This window comes from Anabas testudineus, chromosome 2 (assembly GCF_900324465.2).
Source record: "Anabas testudineus chromosome 2, fAnaTes1.2, whole genome shotgun sequence".
Lineage (NCBI taxonomy): Eukaryota > Metazoa > Chordata > Actinopteri > Anabantiformes > Anabantidae > Anabas > Anabas testudineus.
Window position 1 is genome coordinate 10,325,524 of NC_046611.1, and position 20,705 is coordinate 10,346,228.

A 20,705-nucleotide genomic window follows, 5' to 3' on the forward strand; every position below is an offset into this window, starting at 1 on the left:
TGCTGTTAGGGATGTTTTTGGAATAAAATGTCGGAAATCATGTGAACAAGACTAGGAGCAGGAAGAGTCCACAGAGTTAAAGTAGCTGTAATGTAAATGTAAGAAATAGCAGATAAGATAGATCTCACTTTACCAACGTCCAGCCACAAAGTAACTAAGCACTGACAAATTGTAGCCCGCCCAGGAGCACCGCCCTGTGTAACAGTAAAATAGTGACCTTACTTTGGGGTTGTTTTTTTTGGAAAGGGAGGGGAAAGGCATCGTCAGTGTTTGACTGTCAGCCACCACTACTAACATTACTGAGGTAGAGATTTGTCCCAGATTCAGGACTGATGTTTTCATATGCTCCCCAGCCAGAGAGGTACCAGGCCTCAACTTTCACACCAGTACACATTCATATTCATCCTCTCTCATACACAAACAGACAAACAGCATAGACACATTACTTATTCTTATGTTTCTCTGTCCATTTAATATCCTGAGTTCCTTTGTGAGCTGGCAGGCAGAGAAAACCATCTATGGTGGCTGAGAATGAAACACTGGGATGCAACTGGAAAATCTCACACAGACACGGAAACACACGGCTATACCAATTAGCTTATCTGTGTAACATTTAAGCTCAAGGGCGATAGCTCAGTGGCACAAGCTCAGTACACTCTATCCTATCACCTCTGCATGTAAAAAACCCTTTCCCTTTGTGACCCTTGCTACATTCATTCATCAAACCTGCCATGTGAGAAGTGTGGGTGGCTCTTTCACCTCAACTCACAAAAACAATTTTTATCAAAATCTGAAAATATTGCTAATCTTCAGCCTCAAATGCAACTAATAAAATACTGCAGTGTCATTTTAGTTAAACCTATTCTTGTGAAATTAAACAATAGTTTGAATTGACTAGAGTGAAATGACCTCATCTCAGCTCTCTAATGACTTACAGAGGTGCTAATAGAATTAGCATATATAGCTTGTGATATGTTTTGACATGATGTTATATAGCAGCGTCTTAACACTGAATGAAGAGTGACCTCATTTATCCCCAATCTTCAGTCCTTTTTTGTAGTCTGGGACTAGACCCAGCCTCAATGTGTTCAACAGAAAATTAATAAGGACATTATCAATAATGTGTGTCAAAGAAAAGCAGAGGAAAAAAACTAACAAAACAAGGAGAGGACAGATTCAATGTTCACATGACAACAATAAACTGAATACTAAAGCTTTGCATACAAGTTGTTAAGCAAAACAACAACAAAAAGTTGAATTCTATGGCCATGTCTGCTCAAAAAAAAAAAAAAAAAAAAAAAAAAAAAAAAAATCCAATTGCTTCCATTTTGGTTTTACAGTTTTTCCCTTTCCCCAGCCTTTACCGATTACAGATGACTTCTGCAGCTCAATGATATTTGCATGTTCAAGGTGGCATGTAGGGAACTCCATATCAGGAAAATATACAAACCTTGTCAGTGGAGATGTGGGACGGGATTTTGGCAAAGTTTGACCAGATGATTTCTCAAGACTGCCTGGTTTAAGGGGACTTCGCTTGTTCGAACAAGCATTTCTTGTCCTTGACAAATCGAGCATCCGCTGAGGGGAAAGTTCGGGAACAAATACCCCTGAGTGAGAGTGGACCAAAGGGACAAGGTGCTGTCCTCACATGGACTCAAACTCATCAATGCGCTGCTTTGTGTTGCCCTGTCTGATCTGGCGCAGTGTTTTGTATTTGTCTCGGCCTGCTTTCACATTCTCGGCGTGTAGCACATCATTCTGCGTCTTCTTGGATTCATCTCTGGCCTCGGCCAACTCTGAACTTAATGTCTGAGAGATTAAAGAGAAGAAAGAATAAGAGGATGAGAAGAAAGAGGAAGAAGGACACGAGAAAAGAAAGCAGAGAAAAAGAAAAGAAAACGTAACAGCGGGGTGATGAAAGGACACGAATTGTAGCAAGAGAGAGAAACAGGACATGTATGAAAAAGAAAAGGGGAAAAAACACAGGAAAAATGTGCCACAGTCATTTTGAAGTAAACATCTGTTGATGCAAAGCCATTTATTTACAGCCTCTGGCAATTTGTGTCAAAACTTGTTCAGTGTTTACTGAACTAAAGTTCCTCCAATGAAGTGCGACAGTTCATATTATTTTATGGAGTCTGCAAACAAACTGGTTTGGCCATGGGTCTACATATTTAGCAGTTTTTTGGGAGACCAACACTGGCTTACAGGTGCAGTGGAGACACAGGCCCGTATGTGATTTTTTTATTTATTTATTTATTTTTATTTATAAACTTGTTTAAGTATAAAATGACTTCACTGATGCCTGAATTCTTCTTGCCATAGCTTCAGTACAAGTCCTGGCCTATACAGTAGCCCAGCTTAGCTCTAGAAACATTGTACCTTATATAATTATGACGGATATGAAGTGGCTTGGTTTCATCAGTCTGATCTGTTGTTATTAGTATATCTGGTTTAAAGCCAGGCTACAGTCTAGGCCAGCACATCTACTCCTGTTAAAAGCAGGAGTTCAAAGAAGAATGGACAGAGAAGTTTGCCTTATCTTACCCTTATTTGCCATTGCCTGGCTGGTCTTTCTTCTTTGCAACAAAACTGCTGTTAGAAAATGATATAATCTCATTGTTATTTTTGTTTGTGAGATGCAGATGTCTCCTGGTTTAAACTAATTAACTTCTTTGATTGATTAAAGGGATAATTATCATTTAATTAAAACCAGTGATTTTATTATATTTATAAGTCTAATTTCAGCACCAGGTTGCTTCATTCATTAGATGATTTTTTCCATCAGCTTTACGTTGAATGTGGAAGTTGGGAAAGGTACTTCCCAAGGTTATCTTTTAGACAAAGAGCTTTTAAATGTGAAACATTTTGATATAGCCCTTCAAAAGAAAATGCCAGACTGCCACCATATTCCTCCTCCTCCTCTAAAAGGCCCCCCTCACTCTCACCTGCAGCTGTTTCTTGACCCTCTCGTTCTTCTGAGCTTCAGTGATGCGTTCCTCTTCGCTGCGGAGGTCTAGCTGGCTGACGCCCTCGTTGGAGAGTTCTTCACTGGCCTCTGCGTGGTTCTCATCCTGCTCATCGTGCTCATTTTCAGCATGGCCGCTCAGAGGCACTGGCACCACTGTAACCGCAGTCTTCAGCTCCTCCTTGGTCTTCTCCAAGTCCTCTTGTGCTGACAGAGCCTGCAGGTGGAGTAACACATTTATGAGAACTTATGCCAAGGCCCCATAATGGAGTCAAACAAGACAGGTTAGAACAAATTAAACTGTTAGACCTTCACTGTTGACGGCAAAGCTGAATGTTTTGGTCATTGTGACATCTGCCATGGGACGTACTGAGTATAAACAAATCTGCTGCTGATTACACTGTGGCTGCCCACGAAGTTTTCCATGGAATGAGATATAATCAAACAGAGCAGATCTGTGGACTGAGCTGTGATCAGAGTGACCAGTTTTATATCCATTAGGAATTGAGTTTGGGTAATCTATGTAAAACTACCTGTTAAATCAGAAAAGATTTCTATAAGATAAAGAATGACATTGTAGCATCACTTAATTTTTAGTAACAAACATGTCATCCATTGTACAATCACTATAATTATATAATAGTATTATAGTCAAGTCTGTAGTACATTTCGATTTAAGTATTATAAAAATATTACCTTTTTTTTTTTTTTTTAAATGGAAGGCAGTTAAGATCCTCTTTATACATTATAAAATTTGTTAAAAAAAAGATGTCAAATAATGAATCCTTTTCTATTGATTTCATTCCTACAAGTGCCTTTTTGTCTTTTTTGTCTTACCCCATATATTTATATGAAGAGTGTTTGCATGATGATGTCAGTTTGATCAAAGGTTACATAATGAAATCAGTGATGAGGAGTGTATAGAGTGTGTACCTTGTGCTGCCATTCTGTGGCCTCTTCTTCTTTCTTTTTCTTGGCATCCTCCAGGAGTGCAATCTTGGCTGTGAATTCAGCCAGTTCAGCAGCCTGGGATAAAATAAAGATCCCGTTGTAATGGATTCAAACACTCCAGAAAAGCTGTAATTTATATACTTTACACAACCCCATTAAATGATGATACAGCATATATAGATCTGTGTGCACAGACGTGTTAATGAATTGAATGTACACATATGCCACCCTGGAACTGCTAACACCATCAGTCATACAAAGACACACACCAGTTGCTCCTGGTTCTTCTGCTGGTCTGCAGCCTGTTTGGCCAACTCTGCCTTGGCATCCTCGGCTGCTTGCCTATCTTTCTCCAGCCTCTCAGCCTCTTCCCTCGCTCTCTTTCTCTCCTGCTCCAGTTCCATGGCACGACGAGTCTGTTCCTCAAGCTCTGTGGAAGAGCACAAACACAACCATGTTACACATATCTTCTACTTTAATTAGACTTACTAAACCTAAGAATGATATCTTCTGGCAATGTCAGGTCAAATGTAATGCTCACTTGTATGTACGTGTAGTATGATTTATTAATTAAGTTTAATCTTGTGTACAAATATCAGTGTAGGATCCTGAAATATTAACAGTAAAACAACCAAGAGTAACGATTCAACTTTTCAAATCATTCTGGTCATACAAGCACAAACAACAAACATAGTTAGGCCTTAATTACAGACATCAAAAGAAAATCTCACTAATATAAAAAAGCAGTGAAGAGGGAGGCAGCAATAGCCAACAGGTGAACTGATGGATGGATAACAAGGAGAATACGAACCTTTCTGAGCTCTCATTGTCTGTTCTTCAATCTGTTTCAACCTCTCCATGAGCTCTTCTTTCTCACGCTCTATCCTCTCCTTTTCTTTCTCAGCCTGCTCCCGCTTCTTTTTCTCATTCTCCAGCTGGGCCCTGACAAGAAATTACATGTTTCACATTACTTGAACATTTGCGAGTGAGAACCGTCATCATTTTACTATTTGATAGTAACCAATACTTTTAAACAAAGCAAATCAAGCACATGATTCATCTTGACCTAAATAAAGCCTATCCAAAGCTGAGGTATCTTAAGCTAAATAAAATAACCACACACTTGCCTTGGCACAAGTATAAAAGATGCAAGGCTGCCCTCCAGTGGAGAAGCTCTACAAGCTACTTTTTTTTTTTTTTTTTTTTTTTTTTTTTTTAAATACCAGCAGCCACTTAAAGCAAATAAACCATCAACTAAACCATGGGTTACTAAGCCTTGGTATACAGCACATGTGATTTACAACAGCAAAGTGTTGCATTAATTTGCATATAAGAGTCAGTGAAATTAAGATGTCTAAAGTCTAAACAGTCAGGTCCCATTTTATCTACATTTTAACTATGCGTCTACTGGAGCTTGGATAAAAACAAACATGGCTGACGGCGGTGATGAGCGTTCCTCTGCAGTACCTATCCATCTGTTTGTGGTGCTTCTCCTCACGGGCTTGAGCCTTCATCTGCTGCACCTCAATGGTATCAGGCTTTCTCCTCCTCATATACAACTCGTGGTTCCCCATGCACAATGCCAAGACACGCTTGTTGATGCGCAGCCGTGGGGCATAAAACACGAAGTCCTACATGGGCAAAAAGAAAGAAGAAGCGGTATTAATGTGACGCATGACATGTTCTAAATGAAGCTCAATGGTTATAGCTTTGACACTCACCGGTGCTTTCTTATCAATGGGTTTGATGACAAACTTCTTGTCATTAAAAGCAATGTTTCGAATCTCACTCCAGGGGAATCCAATCTTTGGTGTCAACCTGGAAAAAAAATATAAAAATTTAACATGCATCTCAACTCCATGAGGATATACAGTAGAAGATGATACATATTTAATTGTAGTGTAGGTTTATAACATAAAACTACATTTATAATATTTCCCCACAGATGGCATAAACATTGAATAAAATGACTGAGTGAATAGGCGTTTTTCTCCAGCTTTGACTTATTTCGCTTTACATTTTTGGTGAAGTGGATATGAATGAGAAAACAGAAGGTAGCTGATTCTCAGAATATCAACTCCTACTAGGATTAGATAGGGCCTCTTAATTTCTGACTACAGAGGGATAAAACTATTCCTTGTGTCTCTGTTACCTGAACAAAAATGATGGCAGTTGTGATGACGGATAGGAAGAACAAAGAAGTGAGAGGAAATACTACTAGGTTTAAATAAGATCTGTTCTTTCTGACACAAAGAAACAAATGATCTGACCAGGAAAGGCTCTCCTATAATGACAGTTTTCCTTTTTCCACCTCTGCTGCTGTTTCTACTTCATCTACACATATTACAATGTTATGACATTATGCATCTTATGCTGCCACAGAATGTCTGGGAGAAATGAGCTAGTTTGGACTAACAATAAGTTCATATCTAATTGAAAGAAATGTGCAAGATTTGTTTGACTATGTCTCCATTACATTGTTTAGCTCCAGAGAGAGCACAGAAATCCTTCAAAATATAAAATGTCCCAGTCAATAACATAACCTGATCACATTTCTTACAGATAGATGTAGAGATCAGTCCTGAGCTTTCAATTTCTGTATGGACACTATTCATTATTCTATTAATTAATTATCTCACAGTCTCACAAAATATGTTTCTTATCCTTGCTAATTCTAACTCCTACTAACCCTCAAGTCTTCTCTGCCTGACTAGCACATGAAATATTTTTGTATTTTTATATTATTTGTATCAGTCAGTTGTAAATTAATTGTGTCTTACTTGTCTTCGTATTCATAGATGTTTAGGCCAAGGGCATCCACGCCCAGCCACAGCTGTGTGCCCTTCTTGTTTTTAATCTGAAAGTAGTTGACTCCATACATCTCCAAGTCCTGAGCAATTTTAAGATATTCCATCATAGAGTCCTCTCTGAAGAAGAAAAAACAGATGGAGTAAGATTTTACATTACATATTTTTTAGAAACATTAAAATACATAAAAATATTTTTAACACATAAATTGATGTGCAAATTCAAACACATCAACTCACATGTTAAAAATATTCTTTGTCTTTCAAGGGGTTTCCAGTGGAGAATGTCTGACACACACCTGAGCATTCCTCTATGTTCTTCATGCCATGTCTGTATCCTGTCCTCCCATTGCTCCTTAGTCAGCTTGTGCTGCTCCAGGACTCTGCACACAAAGACAAACACAATGACTTTCACGTCAAATTACACAGAATTGTTTTCTCAGGGGGAAATCGAAGAAAACAGACATTCCAGGTATCAAGAGAGCTGGTGTGAAAAAACTTCATAGTAAGTTTCATAACAGAGTCATGCTCCAGCTTGTGACATATTTTGATAGTGAGTGACTGACTGCGTGTGTGTACCTCTGAGGCAGCAGTCTGTCATGGGAAAGGTATCCTGGCTTGTGGGCATCTTTGTTGTAGTCTCCGTACTTGGCCTGCACTGCATATGATGCCAATAAGACAGCAGTCTCTGGGGGACAGTAGTTCTCATCGTTCAGGATGCCCTCCTTCACCTGGCAGAACAAGATGTTACATTTATTCAACAATGTGTTTACTTTTCTAATAAATGTCAATTGTTTTGCACAATTTGTTAATCTGATGCATTTTTTGGCACCTGACCAATCAGCATTAGCAGTTGTTTCTTGATGTGACCAATTCCAAATCTTTGTAAAACAGTAGTTTTACATTTTGTACCTACACACATTTGGTTTAGCATAATATAAAAGACATTTCACTTGTCAAAACTTGAAATCTTAGTAAATAGACTTTGAAGAACTTGCTACCTGCAGGAAGAAGAGTCTCTGGGTGATCTCCTGGATTAGTTCCTCTGAGACATCCTCTGGGAAGAATTTAGCTCTGAACTTAAACTGCAGAGGGTTCTCTTTCTTCACATCCTGCTGGGTTACCTGAAAAAGACAGACAAAGGCATCATCATCATCATCATCATCATCATACCAAAGGTTTTGTATCACAGCTTGGCTTGTGTCTACCTCACATATGCAGCCCGTCAGACCATAATCCATCACAAAAGTCCATTAAGAGACAGGGATAAACAAGTGTAATATCACGAAACAAGTCATCTATCCTATGCCTCTTTCACTATCTATCACAACTAAATGCATAACCCCAAACTTGATCCTAATCATGACTTTATTCTAACTCCAATCCTAAAACCTAGTCTTTCTAACAACAGTATTTGAACAAGATTTGTCCACACATAGAAAATAAAGACAGGCACATGCACACACCACAGAAGAGCTTGTGGCAAATCCCGGGCTGACACAGACACTAGATGAAAGACAACCAGGTAAAGTGTAAGTGAAGGAAAAACAAAAGATCGTGACAAGGAATTAAAAAGACAAGGACCCCGAGAGATGGAGTGAATACAGAAAACTGTGAAAGCCTAGTTTATTTGTTTGTTTTTTTATGGTTATGACAAAGAAGAAGGTTATGACCAAGGGAGAATGACCTTCTTGTTGAGTTTGAGCCAGGTGAGATAACCTTTACTGTCCATATACTGTAGGCCAAAGAACCAGACCTCCCTCAATCCTACTGTCTTCACAACCTGAAAACAAAACAAAAAATAAATCTTTTATTTCTCTTATGTTTTTACAGGTGATACGAGCATAATTTAAAACATATCTCTACAAATGATATGAACTAATGTGATAATTACTCTGACTTGAACATTGACATGAAATTGGTGAAGAGAGAGAGTGCCGACATGCTACAGAGCTTCAAGGTGTAAAGTGAACCAGGAACATTGTGTTAAATTATAGAAAGAGGTGTAAACCACTGAACCACCAACAAAGTAACAATCAGTGTACAATTTTAGCAGATGATCATATTGACTGTGGTGACAATGGGCAACACTAATAACTAGCAATGTGTGCCTATAGTTTGACTTCACTGAAAGGAGGACACCTGTCCATCACACCATTAAAATCAGCAGTTGCTTTTTATGTTGGGCCACAAAGTGATTCAATTTAAAAGAACTAAGATAAGGTGCTCCTCTGCCTTATATTGAATTCCACACAATATTAAAACTGTGTGGAATACAACTAAGGCAAATTCAGTAGTAGTCAACATCTGTTGTTATGTCACTTTAGCTCACCTGGTCAAAGAGTTGTTTTCCTGTGGTGTTAGGCTGGATTGCAAACTCCAGCTCTGCATCCATGGTGGTGACACGGACGTTAATCTAGAAAAAAAACAAAACAAGAAGTTAAAATTATACTATACTTGACTTTACATTAACACATGCAAAGAGTTTACATGGAGACATCAGATGCAGCACTATTGCCTGTTCTCATTACAAAGGTTGCAAGAACATTTCCTTAAACTGCATATTGTCTTGTTTAAAGCAGTCATTTCAAATTGGGCCAAAGAGCCAACTTCTGGGTAAGGGCAATGGCCAGATATGCCAGAGACAACTGCCACACTGTATTAATATGAAGCCAACCCTCAGTACTAAGCTCACCACTATACTATTCAATTCAGGCCTAGGGCCTGTTATACTCTTCTCTCTTTCATTACAATTCCTGTTTGTGTCAAAGCAAAAAAAAATTATTTGATAGATAGAACAAAACAAATATCAGGACAAATGATTTATACTCTTCAAGTTCACTGTGTAATCTTGTGTCTCACTCACTCTACCCTTCTTTCCATCCTAAACTGCCAGGGTGAACAGACCACTAGCTTTCTCTGCAGGGGTTGGAGCAAAGAATAAAACCCAGTGAAATCATCATTGGCTGTACCCTATTAAGCAGCACAGGCAATAGGCCCATAAGCAGCTGATGGCATGAAACTGAGTGGGGCTGACTTCTCAGGCATCTGACATTCTTCCTGTCACACCTACATACACGCTGAGACTAGTGGTGGTTAAAAACAACAGAAGAGACACAGACGAATGCGCAATGTACTGTGAAAGGAAAGAGAGTTTGAAATTACAAAGTTTGGCAGGAGCGGTAAAAGAAAAAAAAGCGCGGAGCAGACAGAGCGCAACAGGAAGCGAGAGATGATCTGCGGTGTACTGTCACTGAGATTAAGTTACAGCAAGGTTATAGTAGATGAGCCAACCATATAAAAATTGAGGGAAAAGAAAATGGACAACGAAATAAGAAACTGAGACAAAAATCTTTCCTTTTCCTCTGAGCAATTATACACAAAACCTCAGGAACTCTCTTCCCTCTCATTTCTACATCGTCTCTTATGTCCTCATCTCTCTTTTCTCTCCCTTATCCCTGTAATGAATAATCCATTAAACTTGTGTCTATACAGCACATAGTTGAACTGCCATGTACCACATGGAGTTCAGACTATAATGTACTGGTCTCTCTTTTCTCATAAATTACCCATGAAAAGTTACAGCACTTTCTCCACACTATAGAAAGTTAAATGAGTGCAACGTTTACAGTATTCTTGTCCTTATACTACATGTTTATAATCTAACCAGGGTGTATCCTAACAATGAAAGAATATATTAATATTTTACCATTCTTAGGGGGGGTTCATAAATACCCTTCATAATAAGTCCTACTTGAAGACTACTAGGAGTGAATCTGGGATGCTTTATGAACATGAATCTACATGCATATTTCTCTTGGCGCTCAAAGGAATGACTAACATCCAATAACATCAGCTGCTTATTACAACACAGCCCTTTCAACAATCATTTTAATGAGGATACCATGGGTTTTGTTACATAGAAACTACCTACCGCTAACTTGACTAGCTGAAGACTCAAGCTTTATAAGTATTAATCTCATCATAAACCATAAACTGCAACACACAAATGTGAAAAAATTCACATTTGAAGAATCAATTTCATTCAACCACAGCTTGATTAGGCTGTTGAAAACACTAGATACAAAGATAAAATGTTTATTAAAGAGGAAAAGACAGAGCAAATAAGTCAATGAAGACAGAAAGTGTTGGCTCCTCTGTCCTTCTGTTTTCATGCTGTGTATTTGCTACAGACTATGTAACTTGACAGAGCACAGAGAATGAAAACATTCTACCAAATAGTCTTTTGCATATTATTGCAGCTGTCTCAAATAACATGGGTTACATCTTATCTGACACCAAACTGTATAAACTTGTACTTATGTCAAGCCAATTCAGGACAAGCAAAATGTCCATTACTAGAAAGGTGGAGAGAACGATGTCATCATAACCCATAGAGTTTGGTCCTCAGTGAGTCTTAACTTCAGCAAACAGAACTGATCTTAATCCGAAGTCAGAAGTGGCATGTGACTTTATATCATGTCTAACCCCAGATATGAAGTCACGACAGCAAAATCATCCGTTCACTTTTGCCCAAGAGATGAATTCAGACTGTTTTGGTCTGAAGAACAGCTGCCCCATTGAGTCTCCAAGACAGGAAAACTTGGGGAGAATGCGGTGCTTAGCTGGCGTTTCCAAGTGAATGGTCTAAAATGTTCCCTCCCCTGTATTTGTGTGGGGCCCGCCTGCTATCAGCAATCAGCTGGGAAAGAACCAACCTTTGTGCTGCATGTGTGAATGTCTATCAAAATACAGCCAACCCACAGAGCAGAGATAGGTGGAATCCCCTAAGAACCAGACGGTCAGTTAATCCTCTCTCTCTCTCCTGTAGAGAGGGAGGGGGAGGAGAAGAGGGACAACAACACACCGAGGCACTGACACAGCTAATCACGCACTCTGACAACTGAGAAGTCTCGAAGGAGTGACTTTTGTAAGCATGTCCTTATATGACACTGCCTGCCTGGTGACAGACAGACTCAGACACATAACAGTCCTTAAAAGAACTGATTAGTTGACTTTCAAAATTAGAAGGTTAGACATAGATAAGCAGCGATCTTAAAATAAAAAAATATTTTGTAAGTTATGTGATGCTTTTGCAGGTAATGGCATGTTTATTTTATGCTGTTAAAACTTCAGGAAGACTGAGAGGCATGATTCAAATTTATTGCTCAGAGCAGCAGGTAAATTCTAAAACTTGTGCAACACTAGATGTCTACTGAAAGCAGCTGTGTTGCATTATGGTTGTCTGTCTCTCCCTGTTGTGGTAACAATGTTCACTAGAAACATCATAGAGGTAGAGCATTTAAAGAAACCCGTCCTACAGAAAATTGTGTTTGCAGTAGTGCTTTTTTTTCTTCTCTTTTTAACAACAATAAATTTGAAATTTTATATAAATTTCCATATGCTTTATATATGCACGCTGCCTGACAACAATAGGTAGTAGAGCACACCTGCAAGACTCACTATGGGTCATCTCTGGCGGTTGCAACCGGGGAAAAAGATCACACTTCTGCATCTGGCAGACAATGTGAGTAACTGTGTGTTCATCTCCAATCACATGATACTGAGGCCCAGCCAACGGAGAAAGGAAGACAAGGTTAGCAACACATTTGACAATTTATGTTAGGATTTATGCATTTCATCTGCTTTCCCTCATATGTCATGGATAATGTGAGTTTGTTCTGCCATCTTCCTATGTAACGTTACTACAGAACTCAAATTGCATCAGAGTTTAGGGTTTTACTTCACCACCATCTTTAGAGTAGTATAGTGAGGACAGGAAATGTGTGTTAAATCCAGGGACTGTATCACTTCCTCGTTCTTCTCTCTCTAGGTGTCATTTTATGTTTCTAGATCCCCATCTACATTTCAATAACAAAGATGGAGTTCTCACTCAGACAGACCCCTCGTTAAATGTGCAGCTGTTTAGTTACTGTAAGCTGTTTAAAGGAGCTTTACTGAGAGGGGCCTTAAGACACACACAGACACCAATCAGCAGAGCTGCTAATCAGGCCTGCTGGGCTCTGAGCAGCTGTCTGTCCCTCCGATTAACCCCCCCGCAGGGTGAGGCAGGCCTTGGAGAGAGGGAGGAATGGAAGGGGGAGTGAGAGCGGAGGACGAATATCCACTACCTACAAACACAAACACTGATTCTTTGGGGGAAGGGATTTTGAATATAGTGTGGGAAGAATCCCTTTCACAAGAGAACCAAAAAAAATCTACTTCTCCCTGCCCAGTTGACCTTAGTACATACAGGATCTGCAATTCTTCCAGTGACTTTACTAAGTACACTTGAGAGATAATAGATGGAAAACAGAGTGCCTTACTTATTCTTGATTAAGGCCCGAGCTTTTGTATGGCTAATGAGGTGAATGGTCAAACACAACTGGCAAACTGCACAAGCACTGCAACTCCTCCCTTCCCGTAACCTTCAGTGTTTCCCTCCTATCCTCCTACCTCTTAAAAGTGTCTCCTGTGCACTACAACTAAATCCTACTTTTCTGTCTTCTCTCTTGATTTTCCACTATTCTCAGACTATGCTGATCTTTGAGTTCTTCCTTCCCACTCACTGTCCCACTGTCCATCATCTCTTAACCTTGCTTCTGCAGTTCTACAGAAACAGGATGTTGACATCAACTGGGCCCCACTATACACAGCAGATCCCGCTCTTCAGCAAACAGGACAACAGGCACAAGCTAGGAAGCCAGCCAAGGGTCTCTTCCTGCAAGGTGCTACCACTTCATAATTTCCCTCCTCGTATCCCTCCACTCCAGTGCAAACCAGAGGGGATGAGGTTCACGAGGGGGTGAATGAGTATATGCACATCACCCCATATAGCTGTTAATAATAATAATAATAATAATAATAATAATAATAATAATAATAATAATAATAATAATAGTCATTATTATTATTATTATTATTATTATTATTATTATTATTATTATTACTATTATTCATTTGTTTTATTTTTTTTACAATTTATCCACACTTCATGCCATCAGACAGTGTTTTTAATATTTATTTATATAAAACTGTGAATCCTTTAAAAAAGAAAAATCAATTGATGTAATAACCATACTGACTATTGACAAGAGTCTGAATAATCATTTTCAAGTATTCATTAAATGTAAAAGTAGAAAAACTCTCAACCTATACAACTGGTAATTGACACATCATTTAACCCGTTTCATTACCTCAAACAGTCAGACATACAATCCTTATTGGTAGTACTTTATCTCTAAAGGTCAGAGAATGTGCATAAGGTTGACAGCAATTCTGTGTGTCTGTATTTTAGAAGAAACTTTGACATTCTATAATATTGTGATTGTTCTTGAAAAAGCACTACTTGAAAAACAATCTCATTACCCTTCCTACTAGTTCAACAAACTATTTTCGCCAGATGAATGCTGAGACATACGAGACCTGTTCCAAAGGTTTTCATGTCTGTTGACAGGTTTTCATTCTCTGGCACTAATCCCAGAGAAGGCCATGTCAGACGGGCCCTGCTCTTGCTTCCTCTGTTTATTATGTCAGTGCTTCTCTGCGACAAGCTGTATATTCACTGTTATTTATTGTCTGTGACAGAGATGTGGCTCTCAGCTAAGCTCTACTGTCCTAGGAGCTGTTTTTGGGATGATGCCCTGGTGGCTCAGGGGACAAGACGGGGAAGTAGAAGATGACATCAGTTCTTGGCTGCTCCTCTTCTGTAGCTTCTCAATGCACTTACACACCAACCCACAGACTCATGCAAACACCCACCATCCAAACAGCTGCACAAGAGACGTGCATTATTCCCAGAACCTAGAATAGTTTCTGATTTAAACTTTACCAACTTGACCCTGACATATTTTCAAAATATAAACTCTAGTTTACCCAAGTTTTATTAAATTTCATTCAGTAACCAGAGATGGTAAACTAATAATTCCAAACACCCACATTGGTTGTGTGACATTTTTGTGTATAGTAATAAGCAGGCTAGACGTCATTATACTGTCTACTACTATACTGTCTTACTGTAAACTGACAACTGCAAAATGCAATATCCCCAGACCCATGTGTTCTCTTCCAAGTCTGTGTACGATGGAAAAAACAGCATGACAACAGTGGGAATCAGACATCCATGAAGCGACTGCATCAAATTGGTTTTGTTTTGGCGTTGTTCACATCCTAGGACTCTGGCATTCCCCCCTTCAAGCAACAATAGCAGCAGTGTTGCAGTTGCAAGGCCCATGGGCCTGGCAACTGGGCCGTTCACTTCACACTCTGGCTGTTGTTTACTTGAAAGAGAAGTATGAGTGGTGGGAGCAGCCATGGGGATGAAACTGCCACTTCCTAGACTCCTCAAATGTAGCTGTGGGCAGCAGTGTATGCTGACTATTATGACAGCTAAAGAACAATTCTAAAGAGTTGGTTTATAAAATCAGACTAGACAGGAACAAAAAAAAAAAGTAATGTTTCGATTCATATCATATATTCTGAGCTACTGCTTAATAAGTTGAAACACTACAACTAATTTTTTCCATCAAGCAGTGAAAGAGCCTCTGACAGAGTGTTTTTTCCTGGCTTCTTCCCCTTAACACTGCAACTCAGCATGTCTCTGTTGAACACTGCATTATAAAAGCCACTGATATTTGTATGCCTACTCTCACCAAGCTCCTGCGAGTCTCTTACCGGTTTTGGCATCTTTGCTTCCTCTCCTCCTTACACAAGACAGTTGAGAGGATAAATCCGTCACACGACAGGCAGCAACACCTGTATCACACAACCTGAAAGTGAAAGAGACCATTTTACCATTGGGTACACAATATACGTACCATATATAAGTACCATATTCTGAGTTAACAAATGGTCTAATAAAAACTACTAGATAAACTTTCATCGTACATTTTATTAACCCTTAAAATTTGGCCTTTGTGAACATTTTGGTTTAATAGACATGGATTCAGTGAAGTGAACAATGCAATGCACAAAGCAGAAAATGAAACAGTTTATCAAAAGACATGTACTTTCACAAGAGAAGAAATTACAAAAAGAAAAACAAAACTGAAATGAATACTATTGCTACATCTGTTAATGACTACAAGGCACTGAAACCCAGCCAGAAGAATCAAGAAAAGGTCTTGCATTTAGTCCCAACTTGCACCACTTTGGTTGAGAGTACAGGTACAATTCAAATGAGTTATGGAGGAAATTACCTTAAACACAATTACTGTGGTAGAGAAAACTTTACATAAAGACGGTGAAGGCATGATATAGTATAATGATTACCACCAAAATAAAATGCATCCATTCAGTCAATTTCATTGCAAATTACAATATAGTTTCTTCCCACTGAAGTAGTTTGGTAATGACTTGTGCTGAACACAGGATCCAGGGATGTTTTTGTTCTTCAATCTGAAATGTGTTGTTCCCTAAAAGTAGATTATCACCACGCAAAATGCAAGTAAGTCTGTCCGTGTCAGCGACCCTTTAGGGAAATAAAATCCGTGTTAGAAATTATGCTTAGGTGGAGAAAATGTGATCGGAAACCCGCAGAAACGCTGTCGTCTTCACGTTTCTCCAAACGAAGACATGCCCACTTGTAGCTTGTGAGCAATTAGTTAGCTAGTTTGGCTATGTACCCGCCGAGCTGGCTTTCGTTGCGATGTAAATGAACGCCTACGCTACTTATTCAAACCGTACTCAGTAATTAACACAACAATAAAGTTGTCTTTCGACTCTTCTTTTCCAAATAACGTCACTCTTCTCAAAGTCCGACGGCGAAATGCTGACATTTTTCAAGCTAGTGGGTGTAACGTTAGTTAACGGGGCAAACGTTAACGTTAGCTCGTAACGGTACATGTCAAGTTTTAAAGCCTCATTACTGGAGGTTCATTCACTAAATTAACCACTAACAACAAAAAGTCACCAAACAAATGGGACTTTAAACGAATATGGTGCCTTTACAGACCGCTAAAGAAGCCCAACTTGGAAGAAGTCAGCGTTTATCTGGCGTCGTATAAAATATGAATTAACACCAGTACATCCGCTGTTGCTTCAAACTTGAAGACAAGCTCGTCTTTTAGGGAGAGGTAACTCACCGGTGTCTTTAAAGCTGGTACCAGAGCCCGGTTTGTTCGAGTGGGACACAATATCCTCGATGAATGCTCTGTGGTAGTTCCTGTCGCTTATCTCTCCACGAAAGATAGAAATAGAAATACCGTTAGAGTGAGCACAAGCATTAGGAGATTTGGGGAGTCACTGTCGAGCTAGCCGGAATATAACACTGCTGCTTCCGGCCTCCACCTTCAAAATAAAAGGCTTTTAAGATCAACGAAGAGTGACAGTCTCTTGTAGAGTGAAGTAATTCACCATCAGAACAAACATAATACAAATACAGTTAAGGAAGGAAAATTAGAAAATAATAATAATACCAACGCACTCCCACCAAATCGTTTTTATGGTCATCTTTTCGTTTGTTTATTATTCATTTAGAAGGTAAAATGCTTGATTTCCGGTCGTGTCCTCGGTTTCTGTCACGCACTTGACTATGTAGTTGTGGAGATGTACAATATGGCTGTCAGCAGAAGAGCAATGGATGCAAGTTAGGTGTGGGACTAAACATCGTGTCAGGAGGTGTACGGGGGTCTGTGTACTACTGAGGGACTGAACATGTGGGTTGTCCAGGACAAATAACACTTGCAGGATTGCATTTGGTACTGCAAGGCAATTATGTGGTGGAGGGTTCTAGTCTTTAGTATTTGTGAATTTGTTAGATCAGTGTTAGAGCTCCCCACTCTGGACCTCCTGGTAGACTGCATTAGGTTGCTCTGGAAGTTTCGTTCATTCTGCATAGAACCCTACACATCAAATCTGATATTGCTATATAATTAGGTTTCAACAATTCAGGTTTGTGTGGATTGATCCAAACACCATAGGCTATATTCATACTGTATATAAGACCCAAAATGCTGAAACGCCTACTCTTTAAGTACATCTCTGCAGATGAATGTGAGCTGGGTTGCCTAGTCATGTATGACTTTATATAGGACTCCATATAACCACTGATTACACCCCCATGTAGTCAAAATGAGAACCTTTGATAAATGTACCAAATCTGTCACAGGAGTTTATGGTAAATGATAAAGTGAAGCAGCAACGATGTGCATCTGCGTTCATGCATAGGTTTATATATTTATGTAGTAAAATATCCCACTTCTCATTTATTAATTTCACAAGTGCAACAGTACACACCTGAACCTGTTACCCAGTCCGTGTCCACACTGTATTTATCATCATGTAAACAGCCACATGGAAAGTGAAAGGTGCAGTTTCTTCATGCTTTCACTTGAGTCTAGCACTGCATGAAGTGCACAGTTGTACTTCAGTTTGAATTACAATGCTTATATTTCATTGAGTAAGTGAGGTAAGGTGAGTAACTTTTAGGAAATTTCCCACACATTAAAAAAATGTATTGTGTTGCAAAAGTGTTTAACATTTGCATTACAATGGGATCCTGATGGTCCAACTGTGGCATCCCTCAGTCCACTGCACAACATTTGCCAAGTTTTCACTTTGCCCCATTGTTCTGTTCACTGTTTGCGATCATTTTGTCTCTTTTTCTACCACCAGATGTCATCATGCGCCTACTGTTGGTGAGTTAAAGACATTTATTTGTTGGAAGAGGAATAAAATTGATGAATGTGATGAGTGTGGTATAGTAGATTAGATGCTCTAGAAGCCTGCTGTAATGCTTCTATACACTCCTTAATATCTGCAATCACCACAATAATTTGTTGAAACAAAGTGAGAATTTAAGTCTAAAGGAATTTTACAGGAATGCCAGTGACTCTCTGTAGCTGCTGGAAAGTTTTTTTTATAAACTTATTCAGATATGTCTGTGAACAGGATGGTATTCAAGGCTTGGGACCAACAGACTGACTACAATGAAGAAGAAGAAGAAGAAGGAGGAGGAGGAGGAGGAGGAGGCAGCGGTGGTTTGGGTCCGTATGGCTAATTGGCTGGATGGAGGCGGAGCTGTTGTGTTCAGGCTTTGGGGGAAAACGTGCAGGTAAAGACTCAAACACCGTTTCACTAGTTAGACATTACACAACACACACACATTCACTGTTAGATGTTTACCATCAAAATATGGCGCAGTATCAGCGACATGTGTCCCATCAGGACGCGCGGAGTCTTGGTTTCCAATCGCGCCAAACTCGGTTATTAATCATGCAATTAAACGTTTGCATGTCAATAGATAGAAAAAACACATCAATAGGAATTAGTGACTAATACATGTTAAATTATACAGATAAAACTGCCAGTCGGCATTCATCTCGTTCACTGCTTTTAAGGAGACGTACTGTTCTGAGTGCACGTCCTTCACTGGCGTTCATAACTTTATTTACATGGTTCCTTTTTGAAACTTGCATTTCTTTAAACTGCTTATTTCTACTCTAATATTAGATTTATTGTATTTATATATCAGTGCTACTTTTTCACTCTGTATGCATGGATGATTTAATAAATGGCCTTCTGGGCACAGGCCCAGATGCCCAAGAGGTGAAAGAACCCCAGGGCCTCAAACAGCTTCAGTGCAGATTTCCCAGAGAAATTTAAAGGTAAAAGCAAAAGTATAAAACTTACATGACTGATATTTGCACCAGTGGGGAAGCTGAAACTGAAAGTGAGCGTGTGCACTTTCTTTACAAAACTGTTGACTCCTTTATTTCCATGCGCCCTGGACATCCCCGAGGCCGTTTTATAAATGTGGCTGTTAGAAGTGTCACACTGTGTTGCATGTGGAACTTGTCTTGGTCTTTTTTTAGTCTGGCATACAACCACGTCACAAGATCTTGGTCCATATGACTAAGGGAATGCTGCTCTATTGTCAAAGCAATGAAATAAACCACTGTCAGAGGACTGGTGATTGGATGGGAAATTGGATAAATTTGGTTTGATTGTTCTACCAGAAGTCATCAGGTGTGTGTGTGTGCCTGTGTGTGTGTTTGTGTGTGATAGAGTTCTTGTTTTTAGACCAGGTTGGGCTGTGTCTGTTTATCATAAACGGCTACGTAGCTCAATTTAGTAAGAAGATAGAATAAGCATCAGTAACGTTGTTAACACCATTCAGATCAAGTGTGTGTGTGTGTGTGTGTGTGTGTGTGTGTGTGTGCGCGCGCGCGCTCGTGCATGCGTGTGTCTCTTCCTTCCTCCCTCCCTCTCTGTACACTGCTGACCAAATTAAATGAACAGTGCATCAAATTGTTTCTGTTCTCATTATTCCTCTTTTGGTCTTTCACCAGACTCTACTGCTCTGCGCAGTCCTGGTTCTCCACAGTTTTTAGACACAGAAATCCCTAATATTTTTTTACATTTGTAACTTTAGTAATGTTTACTACCTGTGATCTTTCAGGAATCGTGAAGTACATGTGAAGAGGACAGTCTGATGTTTTGGTGTCCCACTAGAAGGATGGGAGAACAACAGTCAGTGCCACAAAACCTGGAGCAAATGCCGGAGGTGCCGTCGACAGTCAGTGGTAGGGATTCCCACATTATGTGTCAGTTTATCACTCCACTTTGGCAAAAGTCTGTCTTGTGTTGTGTCAGTGTCTTCTTCACTCTATATGTGAATCATAGCCTGTTGTTGTTGCGCTGCTTTGCACCTCCTGTACATGTATATCCATCTTTTATTGGGAACAGGCTTTCATCTACACTTAAATGAGCATCCAGTGTGCACTTAATGCATTAGGTTAATACTAGATATATTCTTTTTGTCTCTGTTAACATATTCATAACATTAGATTTTAACACAACTCAAAAATATAAATAGATTAGGATTAAATGTGTTGGGCAGATTTGCATCATGAATCACAATGAAATTATTTTAATTATTTAACTGAAACAATTTAATCAGTTATTTTGCTGATGTAGGCAAAGCCAGTGTTTAAATGTTCATTTAAAAAGGTGATATGCAGTGTACCACTGTATAGAAT

At 39.3% G+C, this 20,705-nt stretch overlaps 2 protein-coding genes across 3 annotated transcripts in view; one reads left to right on the top strand and one right to left on the bottom strand.

Annotated features, from left to right (window-relative positions):
• Positions 1-1,287: 1,287 nt before the first annotated feature.
• Positions 1,288-16,970, bottom strand: LOC113163999 (radixin-like). Its single transcript, XM_026363081.1, has 15 exons — positions 16,809-16,970; positions 15,400-15,494; positions 9,059-9,142; positions 8,414-8,509; positions 7,728-7,850; positions 7,306-7,457; positions 7,026-7,109; positions 6,700-6,846; positions 5,641-5,737; positions 5,387-5,550; positions 4,731-4,861; positions 4,189-4,349; positions 3,902-3,994; positions 2,949-3,185; positions 1,288-1,809 (listed from the first exon to the last, which is right to left on the bottom strand). The coding sequence occupies exons 2-15, from the start codon at positions 15,409-15,411 to the stop codon at positions 1,645-1,647; spliced, it is 1,746 nt and encodes a 581-aa protein (XP_026218866.1). The 5' UTR covers positions 15,412-15,494; positions 16,809-16,970; the 3' UTR covers positions 1,288-1,644.
• A 1,791-nt stretch (positions 16,971-18,761) lies between these two features.
• The window catches only part of mcf2la (mcf.2 cell line derived transforming sequence-like a), a 36,690-nt gene continuing 34,746 nt past the window's right edge, over positions 18,762-20,705 (top strand). Inside the window, exons 1-2 of one of the 2 annotated variants that reach the window (XM_026362886.1) lie at positions 18,762-18,778; positions 20,126-20,249. In XM_026362886.1, the coding sequence (XP_026218671.1) occupies positions 20,159-20,249 (91 nt within the window). In that variant the 5' untranslated portion in view covers positions 18,762-18,778; positions 20,126-20,158. Of the gene's footprint in view, positions 18,779-20,011; positions 20,250-20,705 lie in introns of those variants that run through there. The other variant, XM_026362885.1, reaches the window with a different exon arrangement.